The 17,416-nt window shown below is 37.4% G+C and overlaps 1 protein-coding gene across 4 annotated transcripts in view; it reads right to left on the reverse strand.

The window, feature by feature from the left end:
* Positions 1 to 17,416, reverse strand: part of VPS13B (vacuolar protein sorting 13 homolog B) — a 424,870-nt gene that overhangs the window by 36,665 nt on the left and 370,789 nt on the right. For all 4 annotated transcript variants that reach the window (XM_027692551.1, XM_027692552.1, XM_027692549.1 and 1 more), the window contains 3 exons: positions 16,075 to 16,424; positions 9,635 to 9,796; positions 268 to 423 (listed from right to left, as the gene is read on the reverse strand). In XM_027692551.1, the coding sequence (XP_027548352.1) occupies positions 268 to 423; positions 9,635 to 9,796; positions 16,075 to 16,424 (668 nt within the window). The remainder of the gene's footprint in view (positions 1 to 267; positions 424 to 9,634; positions 9,797 to 16,074; positions 16,425 to 17,416) is intronic.

The following is a 17,416-nucleotide window of genomic DNA, read 5'->3' on the forward strand; positions in this document are numbered from 1 at the left end:
GCACTGTCAGAATTTACAAACCACGCAAAGGGATGTTTACTGGAACATATAAAATATGTGTTGGCAATTGAGCTTTTAAATGCTAAGATCCACACCAAAGTGAAGAAAAGAGTTGTAAAAACTTCCAAAAATGGCCCCAGAAGACTGCTATACTTGTTTTTTTGCAGATCCCAGTAGGAGAGAATAAATAACGAAGTGACTAATTCGTGAATAGGTAACAGTTTAAATTACTCATGTTATTTTTTCCAAACTGAATCAAATCCTTACTTGCTTCTGCACTCCACTGATTTGCTGAACCTTGATAATAAGTGATGCTGTCCGGCCCTTGTACTGAATGGTACGAATGAAGGTCCCTGTATTGTCCACACTGAATGGTTCAGACCACCGCCAGTTTCCCCAGCCTTCAATACAGATGTGTAACAGCTGAAAAGAAATAAATTATTATTTCAATACATAACTGGGAAAAAAAAGTGCCTTGCAGTAGGATATGGATTCCCATGACAGAGAAATATTCGTAGTTTTAAAACTAAGCAAAACTAAGCACACTAGTTGTCTGAATGATTCACTCAGTCTGTGATTCTGTGATTTCAGATACAATCAGAAGAAACAACAATACCCTAAAATGGCTCTGAATCCTGCATTTCTATAGATTACCTGATTTAACAGTGTATTTAAGACTGAGGCACACAACTGTTCAGAAAAAAAGGGTAAGTAGAGAGCATAAAACAGGAAATAAGAGATTTTCTTTACTGCCCTTGAAATTGTTCTGGAAATCCACTCTATTACCAGTGAGGTGATACGGAACACAGGTCCAGGCTAGATTTTTGGCCTTCAGAATAAGACAGAAAATTACAAATACCCTTCCCTTCAAAATAAAGAAGGACTTATATAGCTTGCATATATGAGTGTTAAATGAAGAACATGGCATATTGCTGAGAGATGGGAAACATTTCATTTCTTACTCAAATGTGGTGGTAAGTTCAAGCTTGACTGCATGAGAAGAAATTTAACTGCATAATTATACTCCCTGTGTGATTTATTCCGGAAAAGGAGTGGCTTTTTTCCAGTTTAACTTAAATCACTTCCAGAGCAATATAGTCTTTCATCATCTGAAGAGCCTTTCATCCATTTACCCACCATACGCACTTACCTCTGTCCCATGGAGATTCTTTAAGCCAGAGTAGTGAAAATTGGTACTGTTCCATGTAGGTCAATGAAGTTATATAAATTTACACCAGCTGAAGATCTGGCTATTTAGCTCTGTATAGATCTTTTGTGGCTGTGCAAACTTAAGGATATGAGTTATATATAAGGGATCAAAGCAATAAGCATTCTGGGTAAAATTTATTCTTTGCAGAGGGCCAGCATAGAGCCTAAGCATCACTTAAGTTGTTTAAAACAGTCATATAAAGGACTTGTGGGAATTCTTTCTTGGGGGTTGAATTTCACTCTGATTTTGGACATCTGTCATTAATTAATTTAAGTAATTGAGAACAGGATCAGGCCCAAAGTTTGATTATTTACACTAGCAAAAATTGAAACTTGTAAATAGTGTGTTCTTCCCTGATTTGTTTCCAGAAGGAGAGCATTGGCCATGGGTCTGGTCAGTCGGACTTTGTGAAGGGCTGGATGTTGGGGGTTTTTTCATTGTTTTAAGAAACAACCGCAGCAATAACTTTCAAAGACATTACAACTCAGTAGCCTGTTTGCAATTTGTGGTATCCTCAGCACAAGTTACACACAGAACAATAACATCCATTCAGTGGGTGGCTTTTGAATTTGCAAGAGTGATGACTTTTGTATTCAGATTCAAATGAGTTTTATGCTGGAAGCACAAAGGCTAATATGTGCCCCTGCGCGCAAGGGCAGGCATCTGGATATGCTCATGCGTGGGCACAGCTTTATATTCAAGGTTATGTTGAAGGAAGTTAACACACTAGGACAGTCAAACTCATAAACAAACACCTCACTTTGATTCTTAAGTATTAGTTACAGAAAAGGAAAAAGAAAACAAAAGAAAAAAATCCAACTGCAGTGGCTGGAATCCATTCAGTTTCTTACAGAGGCAGCTGGGAATAAATCTCATCACATATGAAAATTAAGAGAAACAAGAAAACTGTTTACTTTGGAGAGACTAGTAGCTGGAAATGACAGCCAAATAACCAGAAAAGGTACTTAAGTGGTCAGTCTCAGCTAGAAGGCACACAAAGTACGGTATGCTCCAAAGATAGATGTCATGTAATGCTATAATTTACTATTAGTAATTGTATGTAGCTCCAACATTAGGATGTCTCCCACCCTGTATAAACAGCTTTGCTCATGAGCTGAATGTTCCCAAGAAACACACTGTCAGCTTTCCCTGAGCAGTCATTAGCTCCCAAAGGCTGCCTTTCTAATTTTCTTTGTAGCACAACGATTAGTCTGCATTTAACTTCACAGTTCAGAAAGAAAAATAAAAAAGAGCTATTATCACATATTGGCAATTTCTTATTTTATAAACATACTATTTGTAGACTGGTAAATGCAAAGGGAACAGCCTTCATAATTTATTTTAAAGATATCTAATATATTTGTATTAATGATATAACAGTATAAGAATTGGGTAATGTGTAAGCTTACTTTTGAGCCAAGAAACTGCATTCCATGAAAATGCAAAGGGATCTCTGGATGATTAAGTTATTTAAATGTGAGACTTCTGGAAAATGTGGCTAGAAATAATCAGCAAATGACACTAAGTGATACAGAGATATATGGCACGAAATAAAAATGGAAGTGATTTTAGAGAATTAAGTAATCAGGCGTTAACATTATTTTAGCAGAAGATGTAATAGGTGGTGTTAGATACTCAACAAGGCAGAGCTCTAATGTTATAAAACTGACCTAGTACTACAGATTCACAGTAATTGCCATGTAATTCTCATTCATTTATCAAGCTTTATGCTAATTATAAGAATTTATTAGACATTGTTTAAAAAAAGTTCAACAAGTATAGCTAGGTATGGGACATATATTAGGAGAAAAGAGAAGTCATTGCATAAAGGCATAAAAAAATTTCAATGGACTTCAAAAGCATTCTAACAAATATAATGAAAAGTGGAAATTTGTAGTTGAGAGAGAACTTAGACTATCTATTGTATATGTGAAGATAGGCACTCATTCATGCAAATATTTGATTTCTGCATTTTCTGTAAGGGAAATATACCAGCAGATAACCCAGAGAGTTTTGTTTTGACTAGACTTAGCTGGGGTTTGGATTTGTAATTCTGAGCCATTATGGATTTCTGTTTTGAGAGAAAAAGAAATTGCTCCAGGGGAGCAGACTAAGATGAAACTGCTCCTACTGGAGCAAATGTCTAGAAAAGCTGTATTTTTTACCACATCTCTTCACAGATTATTTCTATGTGCTCCTCAAAATTTACTTAACTTTTCCGCTAGATGTGTGAGTCAAGGATACAACCTGAGTAAATAAAGTTGAGTGTCATATGACAAGGCATGAAGACTAAAACGGGGGATTAAAAATGAGACTAAGAACGGAGCCTGTTCAGAAAAGGCAGCAATTTCCAGCTGTGTAAGTAATTTAAAGCTTGAGCCCTCAAAATGCTTAGTGATGCAAATTTGATTTCCACTTTGCTTGTAGACCCACCAAAGTTAACTTGGTTTCACCAAGGTTCTTTACTTAGATTGTATCTGTCTTGTTTTGCTTGTATTGCTCTGAACTCTGAGAGACCGGGAGGAATCAAATTAGGACCTGATTAATGGTGTGAAGGCAGTTCTTATTTTAAAAGATAGAAGATAGTAAAATAAACGCTGTGATAACACAGAAGCATGGAGGAAATGTTGCCCTGGAAAAGCAAGCTGAATTCTAAGACTTGAAGCTAAAGCACTTTTTAATTGAAAAATTAAAGGAGAAGCTTGACTGGTATTTTTCTGCTATGTTTTCAGGATACAAGGTGGCTCTTGACTAGGGTTGGGATTTACAACAATAAAACCAACTGGTATTTGGGTAAACAGTGAATGAAATGTTCATTCTGCACATTATCAGCTGCAGTGGCCACGAAAACAGCTTGAATTTCACTTTGGCTTCATTTTCTCATGGGACCAGTCCTATGCCATCAGTCCTTGTAAGACAGAAGGCCACTGCAGAGCATGGGAGAAGGCAGTTTCCATCACCCCCATGCTGGCTAGTAGAAAAAAGGTCACACTTGGCAGATAAACTCTGACCCTGGGGGCTCCTGGAGGTGTTGTGAGCCTCAAATAACCTGCAAAGGAGACCTGAAACTCACAGGTACAAACTCCCTCTACACACTGCAGAAGAGCAGGTTAAGGAACAGTAACCAAATTATGCGGGTTCATGGATAACATCAATCCTTATCTGCTCTAGATATTACCTAGAAAGTCAATTACATGTAATATAGTATAAGCATTGATTTAGAATGCAGGACTCCAAAGAAAAGCAACAGTACTTGAACAGTGTAAATTAACTGAAAACTGCTTTTTGCCTGATGTTGTTTTGTAAATGACATGGGAAGGATTATGTAAAGTACAAGAGATTGTGCAGAGATCCTGTAACATTCTAAACAGTAAACCAGGAAAATATCCTAATAATAACTGATACATAAGTTACAGTTTCTAAGTTTGAACCCACAGAGTACTGCATAGAATTGTACACATTATATAACCCAATATCTGAAAGAACGGCAACATGGAAATAAATAACAATAAATTGTGATCCTGCTGGAGATGCCACATAAATTAAAATTTGGCTTCACTATTTTTTTGCAGGAGAACAAGAAGGAGGTTCTTAAATAGCAAATTTGCTATTTGCAAAATTACAGTAGCCCTTAAAAATATGTTCATAAAATTCTATCAGAATTTGTGCTTTGCAGGCATACTGTTTAAAATAAGAGAAGAAAAACTTTAAATGTGTTCCAGTGAAGGTATTAATAATGTACTAACCAGTACTAATATCTAACTCAAGGATTTTTAAGTGCATAATCAGAAGAAAAGTAAGTGATAGAGATATTTTCCCTCAAATTCTATATAAGTAGCAATAAAGTGGCACAGAGTTATTTCAGGCATATTTACCTACTGTGATAAGAAATAAATCAATTTTGTTCATAAACTGTAACTTGGTCGCATTCTCATTGAAATAACTGCCCAAATCAACAGAAGAACTGATTTTCGCCCACTACATCTGCTGCTTCAAGTTAAAGATGGTGAAAAGTGAAAATGGACTGTTATTGTAACCCTGTGAGGAAACTGCAGAGAGGTTTGAGAGTTGCTACTTCTAAAAACTTCTCCTATGCAAAATTATGTTTTGCATAAAAAACAAAAGAATGAACTTAAATCCATCACTCTTTGCTTCTTCAGAGGACTCTGCTGAAGTTTGTGTGGGGAAAGCAACTAGTAATAACTGGCATGTTATAGACAATTTGTGCTGTCTATTCACAAGCAAACAATCTGCAGAATACAGTCAGGGGACTCTCACATGAATAGCTGGTTTTTACATTTGCTGTGATCCCTAGTGGGACCCTCCGACTGCCTACTGTCTTGCAAGACAGAATTCCTTTACTCTGAGTAAATTGCTAGGAAGATCTGATCTCTTCTAAATTCAGTTTCACCCTATGTATCATATGCTCCAGTTCTTCTCCTAAAAAACACAGCTGTCTTGGAGACAAACATGACTTTTGACATAACTGGGGCCCATCCCACAAAGCAATGTGAAGATCAAGATAAGGAGTGCAGACTCGATCCAATAATGACCTAGGAGCCAGTGTTGACTGTAAAGCTCAGGAGTGATGTAGCTTCTCTTCCTTTTTCATGATATCTAACAGACCTCTATCTTTCATTAAAATCTGCAAAAGGAACTCACGAAGTCTGGCAGCTTTAGCTGGAATTGCTTAAAGCCTCAAATGCCATCAGTTTTAGACCTACCTCAACTCTGAAAGGAACTATATAGTTGGGGGTGTCTTACCCCTAAGGAAGGTCAAAACCTCATGAAATCTGAGGAAAATGTGGGGGATGGAGAGGCATAGAAGAGTGAGCATTGGACCTCAGACTTATTACTGAAATATTAGCCAAACTAGTGAGACCTGCAGTATTCAGAATGAAAGTTAAAAGGGAAAGGTTAGGTTCCTGAAATGTAGAGGATCTGGGCAGGAAAAAAACAAAGGAAGTAAGAAGCTTTAAGTTAAGCAAAACAGTTGAAGGGACACCATCAAGAGCTGAAAAATCTAAATCTTTGGTGTGTTCTGGCTGTTTTTGTAACATGAAAAAGTTGAACAATTTTTAATTATAGACTATAGTAGCTTCATTAATATTAAAATTAATTCTAAATGTAAATAAAGCATTATATAACTATCTTCTTATTAAAAAATAACTTATTTTAGGTATATATATTTGTGTTAAATAGTTTAAATGGGCAACTACTGCATCTCTATGTTTAATTAGCAAAAGAAAAATGGAGAATTTTATTGATGTGAATGTAAAAGAAATACAATCCTTTTAAAACTATTTATTTTTGTTTAACTGAACTGCCTTGCCATACTAAAAAAACATTTTGCAGAGGTTAAATAAAGTATTTCATGGCAACCGCTGCTTCTTAGTGCCTGTGTAACAAGAAACATGAGCCAGCCGAAGTTGTGCAAGTTGGTTTTCTTTCCCAGTAAGAGAATGTGGTATCTAAGACCTTGTCCTAACTCATTTTATCCCCAAGAGTAAGTCAAGTAAGTCAAGTATGAACTAATGCCTGGAGGGAAGTCCCTGACTCCAGAAGTATGGATTATTTCACATTTATCTTACAATCGGCTCTCAGAGTTCTTAAAATTCACTAACTTGGCAAGTCAGGAATTATCATGAGAAATGAAATAATTTCATAACTATGAAGTCATCTAGCATTCCATGAATATGACACTGTGAGGGTTTGTCCATGCTTGGGCATTATTCTGACCTTTGGATAATAAGCTGTTAGATAATTTTGCATGGAAACAATTAGAAAAGTGCCACAGCATAACAGGGACAACCTGATGTCTTGATTGAGTTATTTTCATTTCAAGGATTTGTATTAATCACTGAAAAAATGTACATGACAACATTCGTAATAATATTTAAACAAACTTGTTTTGTATGATTTGAAACAACAAAGGATTGTACTGTTCAGATAAGCTGCCATTCTGAAGCATGTTATTTTTACAATGAATCGTATTTGGCATTAACCAAACGAATAAGCCTATAGGGGAATGCCAAGGTTCTCTGACCTTTATGAAGAAAATTTGGTTCTATCTCAACAGTGTGTGGAAAGCCTGTGCTTCCATATATTTTCAGTGAAATTACCTCAGCTATTTTTTAGTCTCTAATTTTACCAGCAAGACAAGACTGCTGAAAAATGTTAAGAGAGCAGAAATCATCTTGAAATTATTCCAAGGGTTGGGACATGGGAGGTATAACCCCCCTACTAGAAGAGCCTGCTGGTCAGCAATATGGTTGAGTCAGAAGTGAGCTGTTATTTTTGCCATCTCCTGGGACTTGGGAATCCATCATGACACTCTTGACTGTTTATCAGTCCAGTTCTTCAGTGAATCTAAATCTGATTAGAGCAAAACAGCATGGGGAAACCCTTTGACATCACCAACTCTCAGCTGAAGAATGAATATCTGAAAAATGAATCTGAAGTTCCTACTGTCACCTCACCCACTCCCTTATGTGTGATTTGGTTTTCTGATGGATTCACAACCAAGTAATTTTATATACGTAACCAGAATATGGATATAATAAATTTTTAGGAATAAAGCCTTACTTGGTTCTGAGTTTATTTACAATTGCTTTAAATATTTCCTTCTTCTTCCATGTGTTTATGAAAAGGTTTAAATGTTTTTTGGGTGGTTGCTACAGAAGCAAATGGTAATTGGATATGAAATATATGCCACGTTTAGCTAGCTTTCTTTCTCCCTCACACAACTGAAGGGAATTACATCTATCATAACCCAAGTGTCACTTGATGAGTGGGGATCCTGTCTAACACTGACACATGCCCAATTGCACAGAGCACAGTCACCCATTTGGTTTGCTTGCCTGTGGGATGGGACATCACAGGCCTTTTGCTTGTATGAGAAAACATATGTCTTTTTTGAAAACATGAAAAGGGATGTACAGTACTCCAGAGTCTCTACACCTCCAAAGGCCTCCCTCTGTGCACACACTGTTTATAACAGCTCCTCTGTCGCTGGGGTAAGACAGCCCTTTATTAGTCTGGCTTCCTCTTAACTTATGCCTTGACTTCAGTGTCAACTACAACTGTTTACTCTGGCTGAATTTTCTCTGCACAGATGACCACATTTATGTAAAATTCAGTAGTTTTGCACATCCACCAGCTGACATATGAATGAAAACCACAGTAAATTTGCCATATCTGCTTCCCAACGTAAGTTGAAACTTGCCAGCAGTAAAAGTGGGCACAGCTCCTGTTTAGAATTATGACACCTTCTTTCTCACATGCTAATACTGGTATCTTCTAGGGCTCTAGAGGAGTGAGGAACCCCTGTTCACTACACTTCTCCTAGGATCTGTAAAAATTTTAGTAACTCTTCAGAGCAGGAATACAGCTCAACAAGTAGAGTGGCACAGGTATGTAGTCTCCCACTCAGCAGGAGTTGAGTATATATTAAGAAAAGAAAAGAAATAGGTTTGCTGTCTCATTAACATTTTCTTTTTTAAAAATTTAAATTCCTATCTTGTTTTGAATTAAGATGAAAAGTCCATTTCTCACCACCATCCAAGTGTTGGTTTCCTCTCCCAAGTAACAAGTGATAGGACAAGAGGAAATGGCCTCAAGTTGTGACAGGGAGGTTTAGATTGGATATTAGGACAAATTCACAGTAATGGTTGTCAAGCAATGGAACAGGCTGGCCAGGGAACTGGTCAAGTCACCATCCCTGAAGGTATTTAAAAGACGTGATGATGTGGCACTTAGGGATATGGTTTAGCAGTGGACTTGGCAGTGCTGAGCTGGACTCCATGATTTTAGAGGTCTTTTCAACTTAAATGATTCTATGGTTTCATTGAAATACTTCCTGTTGATAGTTTAAAAATATTTTATTTCAGTTTCAGTGTTTATTCTTCAAATAAAATCAAAGAAACAGAAACTGAGTTATTTAAACTATATAAGTGGGGCGTTTCTCACAACTTCAAATCTTTTCTAATGCAAGCACATGCTAAGTTGAGCACTTTGTCCAGTTTGACCCTGTTCTGCAAACAATTTCAGTGAACAGATGCTCCTGGTAAAAACAATTCATTAAAAAAATTCTCCAAACCTCTAATGTACATCTCAGAAAACAGACACTGATCACTTAGTTATAAAAACCTGGCAAGCTGTCTTTCTCTTTTTTCAGAAGCTTCAGTTTCCACAAGCGCTCGGTTTTACAAAAAGCGGTCATGCACATCCAGTTCCACCCTTGAGTAACTTCTAAACACTTCTGGCTTTCCTCACTCTGTGTTTACCTTTTCTCTCTGTTGCAGCTCCTGAAGGAACTGGAGCTTGAGAGATAGTCAAGGCCACAGAGAAAACCAAAGAATCAGCATGTAAAGCCAACAGTCAGCTTTAGCAAATGCTGCACTGGGAGGACTGTTTCTGACATACCTGCGGGGACTTGTGCGAGCGCCAGCTGTACTGGTGACTGTGGAGACTGGCCAGCAAAATATTTTCATCAGTATCCACCTGGCCAAACCGCAGTGTCTCTTGTGTGTCATTACACATCACGAAATGGCTGAAGACTAACTCCTCTGCCTCAGGGCATTGGTTCTGGAAGGAAAGGGATATGAAAACCAGTAAGAATCAGCAAGAATTTGGCAGCTGCCTGCCCAGTGGCGACTGTTACAACACAGAAATGCCAGATCTCTTCGATTAGTTTTGGTCTCATAGTACTCTACTCTCCGCAAAAAATAGTGTTTAGGCTGACAAATAATATCCTAAGACTTATCATATTTTACTTTATGTTTCTGTAAAGCAAATCTTAGATTTAAAACTACAATAAAGACTAAATTTCCTAATTTGGGTAAAAAACTTCAAGGAAATTCAATTCTGTGGGAAATGACATTCACACAGGGCAGACAGGGCACTACAAAGTGAGCAGGGAGGCATGAAGAGGTTTCTCCATGCTTGACAACTGATCTCTAAGGCCAACAGGTTGTACTTCCTTTTCCCCAGCTCCTGCTTCTACTTTGAAATGTTGCTGTGGGTCAGCAGAAGAAGACTCTCTCTTTCCTGATACCACAACACTTGAAAAGTCAACTAAAGAAAAAACAGGAGACACAGGGAGTGTATTTTCATAGGTCCATGAGGCTAGTTTGAAAATGCACCATGCAATTTAAAAGGAAAAAAAAATTATCAAGGGTTTTAAAAGTATTTCAGATTCTACAGTATTTTTTCTCCAGCCTGCAGCATCCTTCCATCCCTCTCTTTCCGCTTTTCATCTGGCTGCTTGTCACTCTGTTGACACAGTGAGACTATACGATAGTCATAAAAATTACCAGAGCTACAGCTCCTGAAGGCACGAACTATAATCCCCTATATGGGAGAGGTCAAAGTGTGACTGACAATTTGGTTTGGAGATTATCTCTCATATATTTCTGCCCTAGTCACTACTGGGCTAGCACCTTCCACTTACAAGCAACTATCTAGCAACCATAACAATTACTCAAAGAAAGTAACATTTGGATAGTCTTCATGCAATTTAATGAGTATAACACAAGGAATTCATCTTCTTGTGTTTTTTTTTACCTCTTTTTGACCCATCTTTCCTAGCACACACTTTTGACAACATTTTACTGTTGGTTGGTTTCCTTCTTCATAACACAGCCCAGCTGGTCTTTTCTCATCCTTTCTGTCCATGACATTTTCTCTAACTTATGGAACCTCCATGGTTTCTGAGGGTTGCTTCCCCTCCTTGCTCTCTTGGTGGACCTTTTAAATGGACCTACCAAAGCTAGCACCTTCTCCGTCTCTAATCATACAAGTCTCTTAGTTCTTTGATAACAATGTGCCTGGATGCCTGCAGAAACTCAGAGATCAAACAAGAGGGAGAGAATTCTTTCCTCACAGATCCCTATGGATCCTCAGTTATTCATGAAAAACTGTTTGGTACACTACTTGTAGCCCATTGCTGGGTGATGCACATGGAAGAGTTTTTCTGAAAAGTGAAGTGTGCAAGGTATGTCCAATTGAGCATCCTTGAATGCATGTTCATTACCGTTATTAACTTCAGAATGACCAAAGATGAATCACAGAATGGTTGGAAGGCACCTCTGGTCATCACCTATTCCAACCCCTCTGCTGAAGCAGGTTCACCTAGAGCAAGTTGCACAGGATTGCACACAGACAGCTTTTGAATATCTCCAAAGGAGACTCCACAGCCTCTCCGGACAACCTGTGCTCTGTCACCCTCACAGAAAAGATGTTTTTCATGATGTTTAGATGGAACTTCCTGTCTTTGAGTTTGTGCCCCTTGCCCTTTGTCCTTAATTAAGGCAGGTTGCAATTCCCTTCATAAAGGAATTTCAGAATGATTGGCCAGGAGTGTTTGTGCAAAAACTATTCACCCAAGGAGTATTTAAGCATGAGAATATTTAGATTAAAGGTTTCTCCCCAAATCTCATGAATTGTTCTGCATAAGATCAGGTATCTTCTGTGAAACAAGAGTTAGGTAAGCATAATCAAAACTGCACTTCTTCCAAGTAGCAAAATTCATCATAGAGAAATATGTCTGTATGACATTCAGTAGCAGATCTGGGTGTGCTAAAGGCTGACATTTACAGTGCCACTTCAGAGTGCAGAGTTTATTTTGGCATTTTCTAGTGGAGGATCTATGACTTTTTACTGTCAAGCTGCCATACCCACATACCCATAAGTCTACCACAAATATATATATTTTCCCGTAACAGCTTTGCAAAATGTTCTTTTTAGAAGGGAGAATTTACTATCCACAGAGCTAAGCATGTTGCTATAGTCAAACCTAGATCTAACCTCAGAGGAATTTAAGTAAAGGCTTTTCTTTTACTCCAATACATTTTCTTGCTGATTACGCAGAGACTGGAAGAACAACACCAGAAGGTGATGAACTTCCTTCTTTTTACCTTACTAACTAACTTAGTTTCAAGTAAGTAAACACAAACTGTAGGTTCTTGCATTTTCCAGAGGGAAAAGAGAGTCCAGCAAGTTTTTGGCATGCATAGAACTCCTAAAATTGTGCTGGAGGAATGTTATCCCATCAGGAATTATTAATAGACTTCCACACATTTTGCTGCTGATGAATGACTGCCATTACTCATTACTCTTAAATCCTAGGTTTGCTACTAGAGTCCAATGCTTTTAACAGCAACACTTTTCAAAGTTAAATGAAGAGGTATTTTAAACTCAATTTTATAACAATTCCAAAATTTTAACCTAGGAAATACCAAGTTTTGCATAATAAGGCATTGGTCCATGCTGCCAGGCTTAAGAGAAAGCTACAGATGCCTCAGGTCTTGGTAATAAGGAACGTCAAGGAAGCTTTGGGATGCTTTAGCTCAGTATGGCAACTATTCACTGCACACAGGCAGGGTTCTAGGCAACTTTTATTCTCCTTGCAGTAAAGACAGGAGATTTTTCCCAGATAGAATAGCACCCATGCTTCTTGATCCCTGAGGATCTGCAGCAAGTCCTTGCACCCATCACTGGGAGATGCATCCTACATTGCTACTGAAGTCTGATGGTAGAAGCTTCTACGGGGTAAGCAGAAAGGGAGAAAATAAAAAGTCAGCAAAAAGATGCAGTGAGGAAATCTTGAATGACAAAAGAGAGTCTAGAGAAACCAGACATAATAAAAACAAATAGAACTGGGTCATTTGTGTGGCAATGATGCTGAAGGGCTGAATGATGACTCTAGGAGCAGAAAACACCTAAGTGTAGATTAAGAAAAAAATTTCCTCTCTGAATTAAAACACCAAATCAAAAGAATCAGCAAAAGATCAACAGCCTGAATCAGATACAGACTAGGGTCAGTTCCTGGGGGACAGTTTCTTGCCACTCTTTAGATCATTTTTCAGCTGTTCTTTTCTCTCAGAGAAGCCTGGAAAGTGTCTCTCCTTTACTGGGTTTCAAATATTTTGTGAATTCTATTCAGAGAGGGGGGAAAACATCCTACATAATACTAGTCACCAGGCTTTCCCTAGTCATTCAGGACTTTCTGCTCATGTCTCAGCTCATAGCTATTTCAAAGCATTTCTGGATCTGGAAAAAAACCCCCCATCATAAAAGCCTAGGCCTCTTTATATGCACAAAGTTATTTTCTTTGTGCTTCACAAGCTACCTAAGACTTCTGCAAGCTGTTTCTCTCCCTCTCATGTACACACACACACTCTCACCTAGTAATGTTTTTTGGACAGAAAATCTTTAGCAATTTCTTATCTCCCTTGAAGTTCCTCTAAGAGAAAAGAACATTTTTCATAGGATTCTTTAAACTTCATTCTCACAGCGATGTCCTGACATTATCAGCTAGAAACTTTCTGTATCCTTTTCCTTTGTTCTTTGTGCTTATGGTAGAAAGATGGGGAAACTACTGTGATCACAAGATGTCATTTTGACTGATCCCAGCTCATTAAGAAAACTTATGCAACTGCCAACAGAAAGGTTAAGCACCATCCAGACCTTGAGGAAAAGAAGTTCTAGTGGTTTAAAACAGGAGCTTTTGTAACTTCCGAGGAGTTTAGGAAAACATTTGCAACGCGAAACCACAAAGGAAAAGCTTTTTCCCAGGAATAACATTCAGTACCATACCTGGGGAGCTGCTTTCGCAGTTGACCCTCTGTCTCTAGATATCACAAAGCACTAATGCTGTAAAACAATTTGTGAAGGCTTAAATGCCCAAATAAAGGAAAAAATCACCACATCCTTCATCCCACTTATATTCACAGGAGACACGCATTTTCTATCTCACTTGATAGTCTATGTGTTATTATTAAATAATAAAACTAAATTAATAACAACCTTGAAGTTCCCTGCCCAGTTCTTTAATTATTAAACCCATTACTCTAGCTTTGCATTTAGATGTTCATTAGCCAGTTACTGTTTGCATTTAAATAGGGATTTCAGATTAGACAATGAAATATGTCAAAAGGGGAAACTCTTTCTAAAAGTGCTAATCCTCTCAGATTTTCAGCATGTGACTTAGAAGTATAAACCAAGTTGTATGCCTGGTGTTTTTTAGATTCAATCTACTTTCAAGATGTTCACCGTTACTTACACAAAAAAACCCCCACCAAACTCCCTCAAAAAAGAGAAAAAAAAGAAAAAAGAAAAAAAAAAATCAGTCCATATCTAGGAAACAAAGACACTGACAGAGGCTTCTGGTAATCCTGAACTCCTGACCTAAAGGTGCAGGGCCAAATTGTTTCATGCTTCATCTGTCTGTCTACTGACTACAATATCACTTGTTTCAGATATTAACCCAGTAAAAAGTATGTGGAGAATTCAAATAACCTTTTCTGGTTATTAAATTAATGCTTCTAGTTGCAGCATTTATATTCCATTTTGTGTGAACAGCAAACATCAAACAATGCCTATTATTGTGAAATTTATTCCCTCCCCATGCAGTGCATGCCAACCTCCCAGTCTGGAGGTAAAGTCACATAAAAAACATCTTGGCAACAATTAATTTAATAATCCATTTTGAACCCACTTGTGTGTTAACTGTTCCCTAATTTCAAAGCAATGCAAGTTTTTAATCTCAAATACTCAGGGCTACATACCCACCACATCAGAACATGGTGGCAAGTACCCTTGACATGAGAGGAAACGAGAAAATTACAGCAACAATTACAAAAGTATATCCTCCTGTGGCTCATGTTAACATTGCCAAATCCATGTATAAATCAGTACCAACTATTCATAGAATGTACCTGTCAGCAATATACTATGCGACATATGGCTCTACTTAATCAAATATACAATTCCATTTTTTTCAACTCAGAATATTCCTTCAAGGCACAGAATAGTCAGTCAGTCACTCACATGTGATGTGGTTTAAAACATTTAAATATTTATGCACCATATTTTATTTATATGTATAGCTATGTCTGAGAGATCTTTTTTTTTCCCATCCTAAGAGGAAACTGACCTTTCTGAAGGCCATTTTGCAGTAGTTGCCACACATGTCTTAGATGAGGGAGTAGTACTAAGTCAGAAATATTTTGGGTTTAAACAGCCTATCAAGGACTCTCTTATACTTTCTCTGTTTGTTTTTTATTAAAAGCATTGTTCAAAATATGACAAAAAACAGAAATTGGAGCTACAAAGATTTTTGTTCACATTGATATTTGAGCCAGCTGTAAAGATTTAAATCACACTAGATCTTGTTTTATGAATGTCCTTTTGCAACAAGAAAACCATGGAATGCCCTTAAAAAAGAATTTTTTGATATAAACCAGATGTTTTATCCTTTTTGGGGGTTTTGTTATTGTAGTGCCATGATAGGTAATTAATTCCCAGGCTCCACATAGGTCTTCAGGCAGATGAAGAGAATGATTTGATTTCAAGGCTGTAGTAGAGTAAGGGAATTACAGGCCTTTGAGGGGTCATTGCAGAAGCAAGGTTCCTTATACTGGGACTGGCTTCAGCCATTAATGCTGCTTGCACAGAATGTAACGTGAAACTAGTGTTGAACTTCAATAAGGATGGAAGTAGTAGCTGGAAACAATATGCTCTGGTGCTCAGACTTAGCTGTGCTTATATATCATGTCTCACTCACCTTTTCATAAATTAATGGATATTATGCATTTCAAGACAAATATTTTGATTATTCTGATATAAATTCATGTAGTTTCGCTGAAGTTTAAGCAGTTTAGGCTACATTTACCTTTACAAATAGCAAACACTGTCTCCTAATTTTCATTGCTATCACAGAATTAACATTTATTAGTAAAAACCACTTTCAGTATAAGGTACAGCTTTCACATCTTGCAATATTTTTAATGAATGCAGTTGTTATTCTAATTTGCTGTTAAATTAATCACAATAGCTACATTCTTACTATTGCATTTGCATACCTGCTGCCAAGCTTGAATTGCTGTATTTAAAGAATGAACTGCATACTGGCCAAAGTTGATGAAAATGGGGTCAACCATTATCGTGCAGTCCAATAGCCTTCTTGCTGTGCTGCTGGAAATAGCAATCTGTCCCCAGATTTTTAAAGGTTTCACAACACTCTGCAGAGTCACATTTCGACACTCCAAAAGTTTACAGGAGGCTTGAGTTGAAAACTGGATCTCCTGGAACACTGATTCATCGTTCCACTGACGAAGATATACATGAGGCTCATCAAAGGAAACTATCATGTATTCTAGTTCAGATGGTATGTTCTTATCAGATAAAAATGGCTGAAGAAACTTTGGTGGTGCTGAAAAGTGAAAGAAAAAACAAGACTGGAACATCATGATCACCACATTCTGTATGTTTTTGTAAATTGCGTGTTAACTGCCTGTACATAAGATGAAAACAAGTAAAATTCATTTAAGAGTTGACATTTCTGAAATCTGAAATGAATGCTGTTCACACTGTTTGTTAGATGTAAAATAGAATTGTAATTAATAACAGCTGCAAACAAAAAGTATCTGCAAACCAAAATCTTTTCATGGTAAATAGACCAGCCACCAAACTGCTTTATCTACACACTGCTCAATACTTCAGATTGCTGCCTATTTGGAGCAGAGACCATATTTCTGTGAGAATTTTGTAGAGGTCTATGATATTCCACACACACATTACGAACACAATAACAATTAGTATTATACTATTTGCTGACATGTGACAGTGCAGGCTAACAGGCTCCACAATGGAAGTTGTCTTTGATGCAATTATGGACAGTTCAAGACCACAAACCCACTGAGATGTGACATATTACCCCATAACACTAGAAATGAAACAAAACAGTATCCTGAGACTAAAGCATGAGAAATATATCACAAAAAAGATTTTATCACCTTCATTGAAGTCTCCGTCCTGCAAAATGCTGAGCACTGAGGCAGCAGACACTGCAAGGCATGTATGCTACTTGTGTAACATGAAGCATGCGAATATTTCCACTAATATTATTTATGTTGCTGGAACTTCTCACATGCTTAAAATTAGCATATGCTCTAGTGTTCTACAGATTTGGAACCAAAACACTCATCTCTATCCAGGATCAAGCCCTATTATTCTACAAAAGCGTAATAGATACAGTAAGTTTTGTGCTCCGTTGGTGTGTAACAGCACAAAGGAGCCCCAAAACTGAAGGCCTTTAGACACTATAACAACAGCAACAACAGCATAAACTGTCGCTGTTAAAAAATGAAACAGCTGGGTTTGATTTTAATCTGATTTTTGCCTTTTCCAGTATATGTACTTTTA

Source organism: Neopelma chrysocephalum, unplaced genomic scaffold, assembly GCF_003984885.1.
Source record: "Neopelma chrysocephalum unplaced genomic scaffold, ASM398488v2 Primary Assembly neopelma1_86, whole genome shotgun sequence".
Lineage (NCBI taxonomy): Eukaryota > Metazoa > Chordata > Aves > Passeriformes > Pipridae > Neopelma > Neopelma chrysocephalum.